The 17871-nt window shown below is 37.6% G+C and overlaps 2 protein-coding genes across 2 annotated transcripts in view; one reads left to right on the forward strand and one right to left on the reverse strand.

Moving 5' to 3' along the window:
* Positions 1-91: 91 nt before the first annotated feature.
* On the forward strand, positions 92-9192 carry TTC14 (tetratricopeptide repeat domain 14; the record flags this gene model as incomplete). The annotated part of the gene is made up of 11 exons (XM_010285469.1): positions 92-213; positions 460-659; positions 1042-1126; positions 1211-1340; positions 1974-2126; positions 2816-2887; positions 4185-4304; positions 4388-4510; positions 5214-5331; positions 7334-7443; positions 7917-9192. Coding segments are annotated over 11 exons (2191 nt in total), but the record flags the coding sequence as incomplete, so codon positions are not given.
* A 1019-nt stretch (positions 9193-10211) lies between these two features.
* Positions 10212-17871, reverse strand: part of CCDC39 (coiled-coil domain containing 39) — a 22856-nt gene continuing 15196 nt past the window's right edge. Inside the window, exons 12-19 of the mRNA XM_010285470.1 lie at positions 17032-17240; positions 15637-15757; positions 14428-14587; positions 13135-13241; positions 11672-11812; positions 11359-11538; positions 11033-11121; positions 10212-10377 (exon numbers count right to left, since the gene is read on the reverse strand). Of these exons, the coding sequence (XP_010283772.1) occupies positions 10212-10377; positions 11033-11121; positions 11359-11538; positions 11672-11812; positions 13135-13241; positions 14428-14587; positions 15637-15757; positions 17032-17240 (1173 nt within the window). The remainder of the gene's footprint in view (positions 10378-11032; positions 11122-11358; positions 11539-11671; positions 11813-13134; positions 13242-14427; positions 14588-15636; positions 15758-17031; positions 17241-17871) is intronic.

Consider the following 17871-nt stretch of genomic DNA (forward strand, 5'->3'; position numbering starts at 1 on the left):
GCCTGGTGAGGGGCGCCGAGGCGGTGCGGTCGAGGGGAGCGAGCCGTGAGGGGGCCGCGGCGTGTTTCTCACCGGGTTCTCCTTCCCCTAGGAAAGAGCGGGCGAGCATTGACACCGAGATCAAACGCTTCATTGCCAAAAAGGCTGATCTCCTTTTTGCGCACTCGTGGAAACCCAACGGACCTCTTTCCGACACCATCGAAGAAAATGAAGGTGAGCCGAGGCCTCCCCGGAAAGGCGTTGCTCTGTAATGCTCGCTAGGTAGTGTAAGGATGCTGCGCTTAAAGTAGCAGTATTTTTAAAAGTGGGATGCAGAGTGTTGCTATTGCTTTTTACAGGCTGTGCGTAAACTTCCTGTTAGCGCAAATAAATCGGATCTTAACGTCTTTTGCTGTCGCGAGGCATTTTGTGTTCGCTGTAGCTTGGTCGTTTTGTAACTGAATGTCTCGTGTTTTGCAGAGTATTATGCTGTTATGCCTCCCCTGGAACAGTTTATGGAGGTTCCCAGGGAAGATAGGAGAGAATTATTTTTCCGAGACATCGAACGTGGTGATATCGTGATTGGGAGGATTACTTCTATCCGTGAATTTGGCTTTTTCATGGTGTTGATTTGCCTGGGAAGTGGTGTTATACGGGAGATTTCAGATTTAGAAATCACTGTAAGCTATAGTTTTGATCAACATTTTATTCTTGATGAGTACCAACTTTTTAATGTATTAGTTGCCTCTTGCATCTCTTAATGGAGTGGTGTGCATGCAGGTGAAACTGAATGTTGGGATGGTGGGTGGTAGCTGAATTTGTGGACAGCTTATGATGCTTTGCTGAAACCAGGACAGACCTGTACTCAATATTTATTAGTTTTGAATTGAAAAGGTCATTGTTTATGGATGCATAAATTTTTATTTGAACAAAGCTACGCTTCTAACTGTCATGGTCCTGATGTGCATTAAGATTAAACTAATCTTCTTTTGGCTTAATCTTGGGGAGAGAAGAAAAACTTTTTGGCTTTGGTCACAATATTTCTACTTTCTTCTATTGTAGGCTCTTTGTCCTTTGAGAGATGTGCCTTCTCAAAGCAACCATGGAGATCCTTTATCTTATTATCAAACTGGAGACCTTATTCAAGGCAAGTAGCTGCAAAAGTTGTCAGGCATCTGTTTGTGTTGTGTTTGAGACATTTCTGTAACTTTATCTTCTATTGTTTCTATAGCTGCAATCAAGGACATTGATCGTTACCATGAGAAGCTCACGGTGTCGCTTTACAGCTCAGCTCTTCCACCCAATCTTTCCAGTACAAAACTAGGCGTAATTACTTCTGATGACTTCCCATTACATTATAAGTAAGAATATGCTATTCAGCTGTACTCGCTAGGTGTATTCAGCGTGTCTGAAGAAAAAATAAGAGCGTCTTTAACAGACTGTCCTTCAAATTTGTCAATGGTGTTTCTGATTTAATTGGATGACTGCATATTTTTTGTTGTTCATCTCTTTAACGTACACGTTTTTGGATATGTCAGGTGTGGTTGGTCTTTTAACATCTTTCCCAAAAAGTAAGCGAACCAAAAAGCAGAGTGAGGTATCTGTTACTGTGGGACTGTGTTAACAGAAAAAAACAAACCCAAACAAACAAAAAACCAACAACAAAAAAACCCAAGGGAAAAAAACTTGGGAGACTGGGATATGAAACTTTTAGAAGACAGAAGAACACAGCTATCTTTGCAATTTTTGATATGTTGTTGTATGTCCTGTTTGGCACCTAGATGGTTGGCAAAATAGGTTTCAAAAGCTTGATTAGCTAAAGGATAAAACGGTTGCTAAATAGTAGGCAAATACATGCCTGTAAAAGAGACCAGCTTGTACGCTGTAATAAATATCAATATATGCATTTTTATTCTAAATGTAAGCATCATAAAATTGAGCATAGTGTCTGTGAGGTTGAGTTTGCATGTGTTGGTGTTTGCGGTTTTTTTAAGGCGAAGCATGGAAGTTGCTAATACAGCAGAGACATTCGAAGAGGTTTTGCATCGTTCCCCAGGATTTGCTAATCCATCGTTAGTTGAATATTTAGCAGAAAAACTAGGACTAAGTGAATCAAATCCACCGTCTTTGATGAGAAGTCTTCAAATGTAAGTGATCTTTACATTGTTCATATCCTGTGGTTTTGTAGAGATCATTCTAATCCATTGAGATAGACTTGCAAGTGGCAGTCCTAGACCACTTATGCTTTAAACCTTTTTCATTTTGGTGTCCATGACTGCGGCTTACATGTCTTTAAATGCCTAAAAGCAAACTCCTCTAGAGTAAGAAATTTACGTTTGAAGTTCTGTTGCTGTGAATAAGTAAGACATCACAGAAAATGTTTGATGTCATATACTTTAGGAATGTATTGGTTAGATCTCATCAGTATCTTTGGATTGAAGTACAGGATGTTTAAGTTTTAATATTTTCTGTCAGGCATTTATTCCCAATGTTTACTTTAGTAATAGATCTGATCTCTTCACTAAAATAAGCTCAAACATATGCAATGATTGTTGTTGTGAGCCCTATATATATTAGGTCCCAAAGGGTGTGCGAATATGGAATATTTTTATTGAATTTACTGCAGCTGTACTAGTTCAGTTCAGCACTTTCATAATGCGGTGTGAAAAACTGGTTTCAGAAATATGAAAGAACATTCCTGACTGAGGAAGAACAGTAAGGCATTGTATAAATGATATTTCCGCTTATTTCAACTACATTACATATTTTAAGTTTAATTTTGTAGATTCAGAAGGCCGACTTGATGTTTTTGTATGGGTTTGTTTTTTCCTTAAAGTAAAAATTTCAATGAAGAAGATTTTGCCCCTGCATTGAGGAAAAAGCAGTCTGCATCTTGGGCCTTGAAATGGTATGTAATACACTTTTTTTTTTTTGTCAGAGCTTATTGCTAGGTTAGATTGCAAGTTCTATTTCTTAAAAGAAAATAGACATTGAACCAGTTTTTCTACTGCATGTGTACTGATGTAACCAGGAAGATCTTGTTGAAAGTAACCCTAACGGCCAAGTAGGTACATAAAGTCTTGAAATTCAGTTCGAAAGTACATGTTGGATTTAAGGGAGAGCTTATTAGAATATTTATAATCTGCTGGCCCATTGATAGGATGAGAGCAGGATTTATGACAATAACAAGTACGTAATTTTCCATTTTATAGTTGGGTGTTGAATGACCAATGCTGCTTGTCATGCCATTTAAGCCTCAAACTGTAGATTCAACAAGTGCGCTTCCTGCCTTTGAAAAGTTAAATATATTTCCCTGGCTGCATTTAGAACAGCAGCTCTGGATAGGTGCTATTGCTTTTACACTAGGCGCTATATTTGAGCAGCTACAGAGTGGAGAGAGACTTTTCTGCTAAAAATGTAAATTTCTTGCATGAAAACTTCTCTTGAATCTATCAGCTAAACAAAACAAAAAAACCAAAAACAAAACAACAGCAACAACAAAAACGAAAAAAAACCACACCCCACCCAAACATGAGTGACGCTTCAATTTCTGGTTTCTATGTTAACAAAGCAATGTTTATCTTAAAACAATAGTGTTTTGCAACTTTGAATAATTGCAGGAAAAGTGGATTATAATGTTAAAAATAAATTTAAATTTTTAAAAAGTATGTAATGAAAAGTTCTGAAAGTCAACTCATATCAGTTACCTTTTGATAAATTAATCTCTTAGCGAATGTAGAACCAACGTTCAGGTAGTATGACATACAAAACCTCAAAATACTCCAGTTTGAGATGGACTGGATTCAGTGTGTACCATCTACTCATCTCACCTCATGTTGTTGGTCTAATGGTGATTTTTAGCTTTGGATATAATTAAGCGTGTTCCAGTTTAATGGTAGTAGGTCACACTCAGGTTTTTTGCAGAAAAGCACTTAAATATTCATACCGTAAATGAAAAAGTATAATGTGGTAGGACTATCTGCAGAAATGCTTTCCAGTGCCCTAAAATTTTGGATTAAAGACAGTACTTTGTTGTGGAATTACACCAATATTGCATTAATTTGAAATGCCAGTGTAAAGTATATAATAACAAGGTTAAGTTTTATTATCTATCACTTGTTTGGAACTATAAATTGTGAGTAATTAACAGTATAAAATTTGCATAGGGTAACTGTGCATAGTATTTTCTAAATATTCTTCTCCAGTGTGAAGGCTGGGGTTGATTATTTTAAAGTTGGGCGCCATGTGGAAGCCATGAACGAGTACAACAAGGCGTTGGAAATTGATCCTCAAAATGTTGAAGCTTTGGTAGCACGTGGAGCTCTGTAAGTCTGCTTCTTTTGTTGGTTTTTTTACTTTGTGAAAGACAAACATGACTAAAATCCATCCAACTTTTCTGTTGTTCTAGGTATGCAACAAAAGGAAGTCTGAACAAAGCCATAGGTGATTTTGAAATTGCTTTAGAAAACTGTCCTACCCATAGAAATGCAAGAAAATACCTCTGTCAGACACTTGTGGAAAGAGGCGGGCAGTAAGTGGTGGGGTTGTGGTTTTGTTTGGTTGTTAATTTTTTCTTACAGTATTTTTTTAAATACCATTCTAGTTAGGACACAAAATGGCATCTTTCCTTCCTGGCTATGTGTTGTTTACTTTCTTCTTTTTTTTAAAAGAAGAGTTTTTGTTGGAAATATACCTACTTGTGCAGTTGGTTTACACTTTCTCCTCTGTCACAGTTAAAATCCTGGCAAAATATTTGAGGTTTAATCTTTGATACCCTTTCACTGGTAGGATACCAGGCTTGCATAAAATCTTGTGAAATGTTTGAATATATTCCAATAGGTGTTTGGTGTTTTTTTTTTTTAAGAATGTGTTTGTAACAAGATGATGTTCTGTTACTCCACTAAAATACTGGTTAACCACTATAACACAGAATTTTATTTTTTAATATTTAGGGAGTAGATTTCTTTTTAAGCCCTGAGTTAAGAAGAGAGAGATGGTATTTTTGAAACTGGAATTGAAATGTCAAAGAATAGTATTACTGATGATGATTAGGAGATAATAACGTGTCAGAAATACTATTTTATTTCATTACTGAGGTGAGCTGAAGTGATAGATAGGGTCTTGGGGGGATGCAGTGGTAGCGTCATAGTGCAAATAAGAAAGGTGGTCCTAAAAATAAGAAACTGTCAAAATCTATGGCTTAACTTTTATATGAATTACCACTTGAATTTTAGGTTGGAAGAAGAAGACAAACTACTAAATGCTGAGAGTTATTATAAAAAAGCCTTAAGTTTGGATGAGACTTTTCAGGAAGCAGAAGAGGCCTTAACGAAACTCCGTAAGCACATACAGGTGATTCTTTACTTTCTCTTCATATAGTGCTCTCAGTGACAATAAATGAACACTAAAAAATCATATTAAGTCCTTTGAACAGGGAGAGTTTAAGTTGATGGTTTGTCATCTTCTCTGCTTCCCTTCTGCACAGTAAATCTTTATAGTGAGCATTATGGCTGTACCTACCAGAAGAAAGGTACCTCTTGATGACTCCAGTTTTGAATGGGATAGCAAAGAAATGCCAAACGGTGGAGACAGGAAAAAGAGCAAAGCCTGTTAACCCTGTTAGCTAAAGCAAGGATAAGACTATTCTATCACCCAAGCATGATTTAGCCATGTTGAAGTAAAACATTCCGTGAATACAAACATGTAAAGTGTAAGCAAGCCATATAAACATTGCACAGCATCGTACCAACCCAATCCTTGTCGTTTGAAGTAATTACAAAAAGATAGAGTAACACCAGCCAAAGCTGACTCACAGGAGGATCACATGAGAGGGGAAATTAAGAGATGATTTAAAGGAAAAGAGCAGGAGGTAGAGGATGGGCAGGCAGACAGTTTTGGATGTCTTAGCTTTCTGCTCTGCTGTCTGGGTTTTTTCTCTCTTCTCTTGCACGCAGCATGTTTCCCAGGTGAACCCTGGTGGGTCTCTGCTAATCTGAGTCGCTGTCTTTTTCTTTTTTTTTTTTTTTACCTCTTTTACTTGTGTTGTCTTCCAGAGAGGATCAAAGAATAAAATAGAGCACTGAGGAACAGGCTTGTTTTGTTCTTTGCTTCTGCATATAAGGAAGTACATAGACTGGGGTAGGTGGCCCTAATCGACACTTCTTCAGTTGGTGGAGCCATAATGCTGACAGGTTGTGTTGAAAGAAGGAGGAAGAGGAGATGTGACAATCTTTTCAATAGAACTGAACTACTTATCATAGATAAACTGCTGTATGGTATTTGAGCACTATGCCCATTTGGCTACTTTAGAAAGAAGTCTCAGTTAAAATTATGAAGAATATTCTCAGCAAGTAGGAGATAAATTTTAGTCTCCGTTAGCCTTTTCCTGGTATAATGGGTCATTGATGGAACAGGTGAAAATACGATGCTAGCTATTGTTTGTTGAGTTGCATAGCCTTAACTGCAATTAAGGGTTTGCTTTATTATATCTGTTAAGATAGTTGCTGAGTTTTGAAAACGATAATCAGACTTTCTGCTCATTCTGAATATGAATAGAGCTACTCTTTAGGGCTATAGATGGTAGAAGTTTGATTTCTGATAGACTTAAGTAGTTTAAGAACTTACTTACCTTGTGAGATGCTCTTCTGCATTTACCTCTGTTCTAATACATAAGTCTGACACTCGCTGTTGTGCTAGAATGGCTGAAACAACACTGAAGTACGTTTTCCTGTAATACTGATTATGTGTTTTTCTCCAATGCATTTTCTTTTGAATTGGACCGTTGTTGCTGCATCTGACATCTGGTGCTGCTCATCACCAACAAACCCTTGGAACATGATTTCTTACGTAAACTATGCATCAAACTGGTCTGTGAAATTGTTACAAAACGGTTTGTATTCAAACATGGCCAACTTTAATACCTTTTGAAATGGGTTCTGCCATGTTTTACTTCTAAACTACAAATGATACTTTCCCTCAAACCTTTTTTTTTTTTTCTTCCTCCCTTCTTATTTTCTCCATGTTGCTAATAATACTGTGTTTTTCTTGCATATTCTAACTATACCTTTTGGGCTCCATGCTTCACGGCATGCTGGATCACGGGTACCCACTGCAATGGCTGGTCAAATATATATTTTTTAATGGAATAAAAACCGCAATATGGTCCTTAACATAAACCTGATTATCACAATGGCCAATGCCAAACTCCTGAACAATATTAATTCTTGATCTGGGAATCCCTGGTAAAACATCCCTGGTGTAATTATACATTTGAATGGGGTTGGGGACGTGGGGAAAAATACCTGTGTTAACACTTCTAATGTAATTTTTTTTATGATGCTTGGGTTCAAAAAAGAAATCTTTGGAAATGAGGGAGAAACAAGCTGCCAAAGAAGAGAGACAGAAAGAAAAGAAAGTAGAAACAAGTGCAGAAAAATTGCGTAAGCTCTTAAAAGAAGAAAAAAGGTAACTTCGTTATATTCAGTATACTGATTATGCGGCAGTAAGTGCAGATAAGACTACGAACAATTCTTTTCCAAACAGATTGTCCAACAGTAAGCGAGGCAGAACTTGTACCTAGGGAAGCTGCTCTTCCTCCCGAATTTTTTTGTGGGTAGTGTCCTTTATTGCCTATAACCTTTAATGGAGATACATGTGGAAGAAAAGTTGTTCAGAAAATACTTTGCAATGTGTAGTATTTGTGAAGTGTAATGCCATATTAAGCTGGGAAAGACGCCCTCTATAACAAACTGGTGTATTTAATCTTAATTTTTTTAATAAGAAAATGACATTTTAAATCATCTTGCTAGGTCAGGCTCAGATTCTGTTCACGCCTTACAGCCCAAACTCAGTCAGACTCTGGGGAATACGGATTTGCTTTCTACATATAATTTTTGCTGATACTGAAGATTATCTCACAGGTTAATTACATTTTTTAGGTTGAAGAAGAAAAGGAAAGTATCAACTTCTTCCTCCTCCTCCTCCTCCTCCTCCTCCTCAAGCGATTCTTCATCAGATGTATCAGTTTCTTCTTCCTCCTCTTCCTCCGATCACAAGAAACGTAGGAAAAAGCATCGGCATAGATCCGAGTCTGCCCACAGCTCCAAAAAATGCTCATCTAGAGCTTCTTCCCATTATAAAGATCAGATTAGGAAAGAGGAGTGGTATTCGCCTCCGGCTGATACCTCTGCTTCCTTTCTTAATCAAAATTTTGAAGTGGAAAAACTGCTGGAAAGGCAGGACAGCTTAGTGTGTCCAAAAACAGACGTAAAAGAGAAAGACAGACCCTGTTCTTTTTCAAGGACTTCAGGTGATGATGAAGACACTTTTGGAGGTAGGTCTGAAGATTCAAGAGATTCTTACAGCAGCTCCAGAACACTGCCAAGTAGTAGCAAAACTGAAAAATATGGTAAAACAAATAGATTTTTCTCCAGTTGGAGGGGTTCTTCAAGTTCATATCATAAGTCAGATGATAAACCCAGGATGCATTATTTTAGGAAATTAGAAAGGGATGTAGAGGGGAGAAAAGAGCAGTTTAGAAAACATGGCTTAGGTCAAGACAGGCATTATGTGTCTCCTGCAGGGTCTGACTATTCTGGCAAGTCAGTGGGAAAGTACAGGTCATATTCAAGCACCTGCTTACGTGAAAGTGATAAAAGTTACGATAGCGATAGGCATGTGTTAAGCCACCATAAAAATGAAAGTGAGTATAAGACCAGGAAAAGAAGTTATGAAGAGACTACTAAAACAAAGGAACCAGAGGAGGAAATGTCTTTAAATGGTACAGCACAAACAGAAAGTGGCATTAAAAGAAACCTGCCCCAGAACTTAGTTAACATATTCAATCAAATAGCTGAGTTTGAGAGGGAAAAAGGAAGTAAGCAGAAGAAACAGTGAAGTACCCATTAGCAATATTCTGATGAGTGTAGTTAAATGAATTTCTACCTGAGTATCTCTTGAGGAAATGCATATGAAGAGTGATAGAAAGGCAGAATTTGTTTTGTCTTGCAGAACGTCAAAGAGTTCTTAAAGACTGTATGGTGGAAAGAGATGCAAGGATATCTTGCATAAAGTACCAGTTATTATTTAAAACCTAAGTTTCCCGCGCCCTTAACTTGGGATGTTCCTGTACAATATTCTCTGCCTCGTGGGTTGAAATCCATTGATAGCCCTGAACTATAGTTAGCTGTAACTCACATCAAATATGCACTTTAATGACAGATGGTTTTTGTTTGGTTTTTCTCATCCCCTGGGGTGCTACTGACTGTTGATATCTTTGTATCACATTTAACTTCCAGCTATAGAAAGGGGATAACTGAGTGAAAGTTATGTGCCATCAATGTATATAATTTGATCATTAAATTTTCTTAATTTTTCTTAATTTTCTGTCTTGATTTTTTTTTTATGTTGCTGGGATGTTTCATTCTGGTACAGTGGTTATATATGCTGCTTAAATGAATGGAACCCTCCAGTGTGCGGGAAGGCAAGTGTATTCCATTCTTCAAATGCCCCAAACACATTCTCCAATGTAAAAAAGAAAAAGGAGGGTTTTAAAACTGTGCTTATTGTCTCAGTAAGTTCAAGCATGGGCCTTTGGTTTTTGTTTGGGATTTTTTGGCGTTAGGTATGTGCTTTACAAATAGCTTGAATGCAGCAGGTGCAGTGCTGTGGCAAAAGTTACGCTCTGTTTACAAGGAGATCTCCAAAGCTGGTTGGCAAAACAGGAGCTGATATCTGGCCGAACACACAACACCAGCTGTACTTACCAATTAAGTCCATGGCCATAGAAAAAGTACAGTTTTACTGGCTTTAGTCATAGACTGTCATCTTTCAATTTAGATACAATGAGATGACTATTTAGTAATCAACATTGAGCTTCAAATGAAGCATACACTTTCTTTCCTGGGTTGTTGCAATGTAATCTAAAACTATTTTGACAGCAGTGAAGATACTAGTTTACAAAAATGAATGTCTTTAACATAACTCTCCTTCTCATTATAAGAAAAGTGAATTAATGGCTGCTGCAGGGTTTTGCAGATCTTTGTACTGTTGGATAACTAATGAGAAAGTAATTTAAAAGTTTATTTTATTACATACAACACATGCTTAGCATTTCTCCTCGATAATTTGCTCCATACTGTAGAATAAAGTTAAAACATCTGTTTCTGATAGAAATTAATGCTAAGATTGCCAAAAGACCTTGATAAATAAGTTAGACTATGGCCTTCAGAAGATTACTTGAGACTTTTTTTGCGCTTACAAACATCGGAGGTGCTGGCTCTACTGGCTGGCTGTGAACCAACAGCAGCTGCTTCTGCAGGAGTGTTGATAGGCAAGCTCAGCTCTATGACTTTGAGTGATGAAGTCTGACTAGAGCCTGAACTTGTGCTTCTGGAGGATCTGAAAGACAAAAATTTACTCATCAGTATACAGAAATCCCTATATCTAAAACACAAAAAATATAAAAACACTAAAAAGCTTCTAGTGGTGGCTTGCAATAAAGCTACCCAGCAGTAATGTTTATTCTAGGCAAGATCCCCTACAACAATCTGCAGTCATTACCACCAATTGCTTAAGTAACCTGTGGGAATGTTGGATCATAACTGATCAACCATGTTACATGCACTATTAGTTGAATGTATGTTGAACAGGGGGAAAAGGTATCAGTAAAAGCATCTGCGTCTGTCTTCCCTATTTAATTAGGAAAGGGAGCTCACGCTACCACATGCAAAATGTGGCTTGAGCTCAAACATGGGCTTTTATAATATGAAACCACTTTTTAATTAGAGCACAGTTAACAAAAGTAAATGTAATTCTTTTGTAATTACTGTTTTATTTTAAACTAATGGATGCTGAAGTAAATGTAGTTCTGTGCTAGCAAAGTCTAGTAAACTTACAGGTGGGACAGTATAAGGAGAAAGTTTTTATAGAGTGTTCAGGAAGTAGAGATGAGATTAAGACCTTCAGGAGTGAGGAATTCTGTCATTTAGGGACTAATTTTGGTGGTTTAAACTCTTAAAAAAACCCACAAACATCACCCATTGCTAGCACTTACCTCGTAGAAGCTAGAGAGCTTCGTGTGGATGGTGACTGAGAACTTTGACTACCACCAGCAGAGGCAATTGTAGGAAGCTCTAAATTGGACTAGAAAATTTGGAAAGAAAAAAAAGTTGACCTGATGGTTGTATAATAGGACTAGGTATATCAGGAGGGTTTATAATCCTTTGTATTTGAAGAGATGTTGAAAGCAGATGAACACTTCTTCCTCTTTTACCATAAGTATAGTTTGTTGTTAAATTTAAGAGTTGCCTGTGAAAGACACTCATCAGTAGACTAGAGCTATCAATCAAGATTTTGGTGGCAGTTAACTGGAAAGCTCACCTGGTGAAAGTACATCTGAAAGGGTGTAGTCAAATCTGGATTTGCTTCTAGAACATCAGCTAACAATTTGTCAATGTTTCTGTTGAAGCTTTTCAGTTCACGAAGATTAATGTCTCTCTCTTCCTCTGTTTCTGTTGTAGTTTTCTTCAGAGATTGAATTTCTCTGGATAGTCTAGAACACTTTTAACACATTGCTATTATGAAAATGCAACTTTTTTTTTCCAAAAACCTGCTAAGTTTAAATCCTGTAGTTCTAGCCATACTACTGTCTATCACTATAAAGTCAGAAGTTGTAATTAAAGAATATACAAACCTGTTTTATAACCCTTTCTAGTTTTGGCTTCTGTTCTTCTATGTCTTTATTCAGCTGCAAAACAAGGGCTTGTTTTTCCTTCTTTTGTTCTTGGAAGTCAGACTCCTGCTTCAGTACTATATCAAAATATTTTTCCATGCTCTGCAAGTTCATTTCAACAGTAGTTTTAGTTTATACAGCAGTTCTGATATCCTTTTGCTTTTTTTTATTACTTTGTAGAAGGGTCTGTTACTGCTACTACTTGTTTCTAAACATATAACACAACTCAAAACTTCCTGCTTGTCAGACTGTTTAGTGGATAAATACCCAGATAAAGAGACCACCAGGTGATTTACACATCTTTAAAAAATTCCTTCGAAGTTTTAAGTCTCTATTTTCAGATGTGCCTGTGAGCAGTGTCTGCAAAAGGTTTACTTGGAACAGTAAATTGCTAACGAGTGAAAACTATCCTAAGAAAAATAGCATTGTTTCCCAGAGGAAGAATTGGACGCCCTTGACTGGTATGAATAAAATCAATCAATCAATCAATCAGCTCCATAAGCAACTCAGGCTCTGAGTTGCATTTGGTTTTTTTCTTTGAAATAATAAAAAAGCAGGAAAGGGTATGCCTTAACACTGCATTATATCCTGGGACTTACTCCCTGATGAAGAGATGTGTCCCTCTTTACTTTCAGAGATGTTATTTCTTAAGTAAGGTATATGCCTGATGGTGGTAGAATAAGCAATAGGAACATTTGTTGACCTGTATCTAGTGCCTCAAGGCTTAGAACAATCACATGGCCTGTACCAGGCTGTCTTTGATTTCTTCTGACCAAGAAAGTTTTAACTAAAATGTCACACCTTGGAGTTAAATGTTATTCTTCCTTAAGAGCCGAGTGAGCTTTTCAGTAACGAGGGGAACCACAAGTAAGTCCTTGATGTGGAGCTTGAACAGAAACTATCCTTTACCTGCATTTAGTGCTCAGCCTGTTAAGAGACAGCTAGCTTGCTTTAGCTAAATTAATAACATTTAAACTGAAGGACCTTTAAATGCTAATAAAACAGAGTATGTTCTCCTTGAGGAATGCAGGGACCTCGATGCCAGAGGGCACAAAATGTGTGGATTTTAATCTCTGCAGTACTGGCCAGGAGAATACAGTTACAGTGGTGTATGCTACACAAAAGTACAACTGCTTGTTTGGATGCCTGAACAGCATCTGTCAGTGTGCACCTGGGATTCTGAAACTGCTAGCTGTACGTGACAGAGCCTGGTTTCATTCTGATTTGAGAAGATTCAAAGTAGCACTTGATTTTTCAAAGGAGAAGGAGAGCATTCTAAGAAGCTGTATCCATATTCATACAAAGCATAGGATATAAAAGAGAATGGGCAAAAATTTGTCTGAGAATTTCCTATTCTTTCAACAGGATGGTTTGCTTGGATTTAGCTATATACTGTTTGACCAGAACTTTTGCCTGTGTTTTACCTGGAGATTTTCCTGAAGTTCCTTGATCTGTCTTCGTTTGTATCTGTATTTCTCATCAGCAGCCCTTTTCTCCTCCTCTAGTTTCAGTTTTTCCTCATATTCCTCACCTGTGATCCCAAAGAGGCAGCATTAATGCTGGACAAGCAGCGTATACAACTCCATCTCCACTTTAAAATAAGATGCACTTTAAAGTAACTGCACCACAGATTATTATTATACCAGTGCCAGCAGTATTACAAAGACCGCAACATTTAAAGTTTTTTTTAAATACTCTACTACTAATTCCAAACCGCTGTGGAAAAAGTAACTGGCTTCATGAGAGAGAATGATTTAAGAGCTACTGTTTCCAGAGCCAGCAGAGGGCACAGAAGTTAAATAATCAAATATCTTCTAGAATAAGTTTATGTAATTTCTCGTGGTGATTCTGCTTTTTATAAGCTAAACAAAGAAAGTTCCACTGAAGGACAGCAAGCTCATGAAGTCTCAGTGGCAATGGAAACAAGAGATGAAGACGTTTTCCAGAATTCTGAGGAATTTCCAATATCCAAAAATTTGTAGTTAGTCCATGTTTTAAAATCTGCTGACACCACACTAAAATAGCGCAGCCGAAGTTTTGCTCTCCCTCATCGTTTTCCCAGATGACAGGTTACTGCTTATTTTCCCCCTTCCATGCGAAAATCAGAGATGATGATGATGTAGCTAAGGGATCGACCTTCATCACCAGAGTACTTGTACCAGAGCTGCCTGTAGAGCTGCCCTGGGTATGGTTTTGTGCCCAGGCTGGGTCAGCCTACCACGAGGCGGCCAGCAGTGCCACAGCTCGTTCTGCTTCTGTAATTTGATTTAGTAGCTGTGTGTGATGCAGCACTACAGAGAAAGTGGTGCTTTTTGTACTGCACAAAGTTTTATCCACTAGACCAATACACTTCAATGGGCACTCCTTTCTCCTAGTAATGACTTTTTTTCCCTCAGTAATTGTCTTTATGCTTTAGCCTTTTCTGAATGCTCCTGCTTATGACTATTCACAAAATGTACATAGGCTTAGAGATTTTCACAGAGATCAAGATATAAGAACGTAAATATTAGTTAATTACTCCTTACTGCACTTTCTTGTGTGCTTATTCTGCTGAACTAGTCACAGCAGCATGTGAATTGCACTCCCTTTTGCTACTATTAGTTTCTCTCTCAGTTTCATTCTTTTGTGCTATGGAATTTCCCTAGCATATACCTACCATATGAGTTATACCATCATCTGTAACTCACACAGCAAATATCAATTTCTATTTTACATACTTGTCTCGGTGACTTCCTTGAAAGAGTTTCGGTAATTGGTGTTGCAGTTATTAAGTACGCACAAAGTGTTTTCCAGAGCTACAATTTCTTTTTCAGCTTTGCAGATCTTTGCATTTAAATCATCACCTTCACGTTGAAGTGCTTCCTTTTCCTGTGCAGCCTGAAAATAAAACTGATATTTTAGGTGACTTCATGCATACTGAAAATATTAGGAAAATTATGCAGAAAAAACCCTGCAATATTTAGGGGTTAAAATCCTAGGTCGATATGGGGCTTATCTGTGTTGTCGGGCATGAACTGAGATTTGAGTTACTAGGTAACTGGAAGGAATAGCTGTTTACAGAATTGGAAGTTGAGGTATTTCATCCATGTGCATTTCATTATAGGTATCTGCCTCTCCAGCTAAGCTCACAAGTCCTGATTAGCAGTATCCACACTGTGTACGAAGCAGTTGCCACACTTTGCACTGCTGATGTGAACTGCAGCACGTGCTTCACATGTTTCCTTCACCCACAAAATCCAAGTAAGAGTTGAGATTATATGTTCTGTAAAACTACTGGGAGAGCATTAAAAAAGTCATCCAGTTTGCCTAGGAATGACTCACTTGAAAGTCTTCATTCATCTGATCGGTGAGATTTAAGAAACAGCCAGTTGGTGAAGGGATGTATTTTTTATAGCCCCTCAGAAAACCTGCTACGGTGAAAAATGTCCATAGTTGTAGAGGGCATAGACCCACAGTGGCCCTAAGGGTTTTACCGGGGGTCTTCTGCTGTGCTGGATCTCACAGTAGCAGAAATACCATCAGCAAGAAATTTAACACTTAAGAATGAGAAAAAGATGGACTTCAGAGCCAAGATCACAGCTAGAAGCATTTTGCTTTAAGAGGAAATCAGAGAATTTGTGGAGATCAAAAATAATGGATTTTTGTTCCAAAATCAGGGTATTGCATTAGGGATAAGGACTGGTAATTCCCCTGAAATGAAATTTTTCAAACTGCTCAAAATTAAGGCTCCACTGACATTAGGACTGACCACAGAGATTCATGTAAAATTGCTGTGTCATTTACATAACCAGCAGTGTCAGGTAACATAAAACAATCAGACTGAAAGTAAGCAGTAGGCAAGGAGATTCTCTTAGTTACTTGAATAGAACCCAGGGAAATCTATAGCTTAAATACTTGAATTACAATGAATTATGTTAATAAAATACCTTAATTACATAGTAGGTATGAGTTTTCTCCTCTTCTTCAGGTGGCATCATGACAACAGTAAGAATTTCGTATCTGCATCTCAGTTTATCAATTTTATTTAGGCGATCTTGGAATTCAGCACTGATTTATTTTGAGAAAAAAATAAATGGGTTGAGAAAGTGTTTGCCTGGTAGTGTTTTGTGGGCAGTTCTTGTTAGAGCAGTTTAAATTACTGGTATTATTCCAGCAGTCTGAGCATGTGCTAGGAGGCAGGCGGGGCAGAAGTTGTGCTGCTAATTGGTTTTTGTGTTCTCCCAGCCACAGTCATACGTTTTTCTGGTTACCTACCCTTCTCCTGCAGTTCTAAACTGTGTCAAATTTATTTTCATATTCCAGATCACTTCATCCTGGGAGGCTGTGCCATCCTCCTCCCTAAAATTTTTTAAACGTTTGGCATTTAAATCCTACAGCTGCACAAGCTGCCCCCTGCTGATTGATATTATCTTAATATTGCCACTACTAGAGAAGCGTAAACAACGGTAGGCAACAACCCCAAATCAAATTACATGGAAGTATCAATTAGCTGTGTAATTAGTAAAGGGAAAAGCCACACAGTCTGCGCTCTCGGTGAGCAGTTAAGCTTCGGTCACGCTAAATCACTCCGATTTCCCGTTGTGTGGGGTGTGGTTAGAGGAGTGAATAAAAAGCCTGCCAGAGTTCAGCAGTTCAGCTGCTGAAGCATTGATTGTTGGCTGGTTATAGATCCTGGGATTTTAGAGCTAAAACTGTGCCAGATGCTTCATAGTGATTATTACAGAAGGGAAAAGTTATTTCATATGTGGTTGCTTTATAAGAGAGTACATACATAATTCAGAAGATTCAATTTTGTTACAGAGAACACATAATGGAGAGCTCATTTGTTACAAATGTAAAAGCAAAAAAACAAACCAAAACACACAGGCTTACTGTACGAGACAAAGAAATGGCAGTTTTTCAAGCAGTTAGGAGTAAACCTTCTTTAAAAGCAACTTTTCTGTTTTAAATACTTTGTTGTATCTCCAGAGACACGGATTTCACATTTCCTGATCATTTTGAAAAATGCAGGGTCACAAACATGGCACTTGCTTTACTTGAAGAAGATCTCTGCAAGTGAGGTTTCCCCTCAGGACTGGAGAGGATCTTCACTAACAGAGTAAACACTTGTTCACCAAGTGGTTAAAGCTGTAGGCCGGATTTCAGAGAAGGCATCTCTCACTAGCCTCAACTGTCCCAGTACACAGCTTTGGGCAAGGTTTATTTCATCCTCAGTTTCTGTAGTTGGTGAATTTGGGTAAAATGCTTTTCTTTTTCAGTAAGTCCCCATACAAAATGCACTCAATAAACATTACAAGTTTAATTTATACAAGAATAGTTACCTTATGCGTTGCCGTTCCTGACCCAGAAGTCTTATCTGGGAATCCAGCATTGCCTTATGAATTTTAATCTCCTCAGTTCTTTCTGCTATGGCTTTCTTTAACTCCAATTTTTGTTTTTCCAGTGTTAGAACTTTATCTGTCTTATTACACAGAGTATCTTGAAGACGGTTCAATTCTAGTTTTAAGAGATTATCTTCGACCATCATCTCCTAATAAATGCCAAAAAGGTCTCCAAATAAGAAAGCATTGTTTTCAATTATTTGTAATGGTTAATAAGTTAACAATTTTTATAAAGCATCCATCTTTTTATCTTTAATATACACAGAACTGTAAAACTCATTCTGCTCTGCATTTAAAAGTGTTCTCAATTTCTCATTTGCTACCAGTTTACATGGTGAGTGCGATAGAGGTAGATTGTTTCCTGAATGGTTTTATCCAAATTCAGACGACTTTCTAATTCAGACTGAGTTATGCGCTGTTAGACTTTTCCATCTACAACTTTCAGTTTAGGTAGTTTCAAAGAAATTAAAAAAGTTCCTGGTAAGGTCTGCTTAAACAGTTAACTTGAACCATTATAACTCTTGTGGACTACATTCTAGATCCTGTAGGTCTACAGGTCATGTTGTTATATGAGCAAATTCATATATACCAAAGCTTATGAAAAGCAGCAAGTGGTAAACTTCATCAGCATGCAAACACTTTGAATCATTAAAAAAAAAAAAAAAAAAAAATCTCTTATGGATCCCAAACTCTGGACCATTTCTTCTGAGTTCTTTTATGCCATCAGCTTCTTTCTTTTGTTCCCCTGAATTTCATCCCCAAAGAAAAGTTCCAGCTTAG

Source organism: Phaethon lepturus, unplaced genomic scaffold (genome assembly GCF_000687285.1).
Source record: "Phaethon lepturus isolate BGI_N335 unplaced genomic scaffold, ASM68728v1 scaffold20034, whole genome shotgun sequence".
Lineage (NCBI taxonomy): Eukaryota > Metazoa > Chordata > Aves > Phaethontiformes > Phaethontidae > Phaethon > Phaethon lepturus.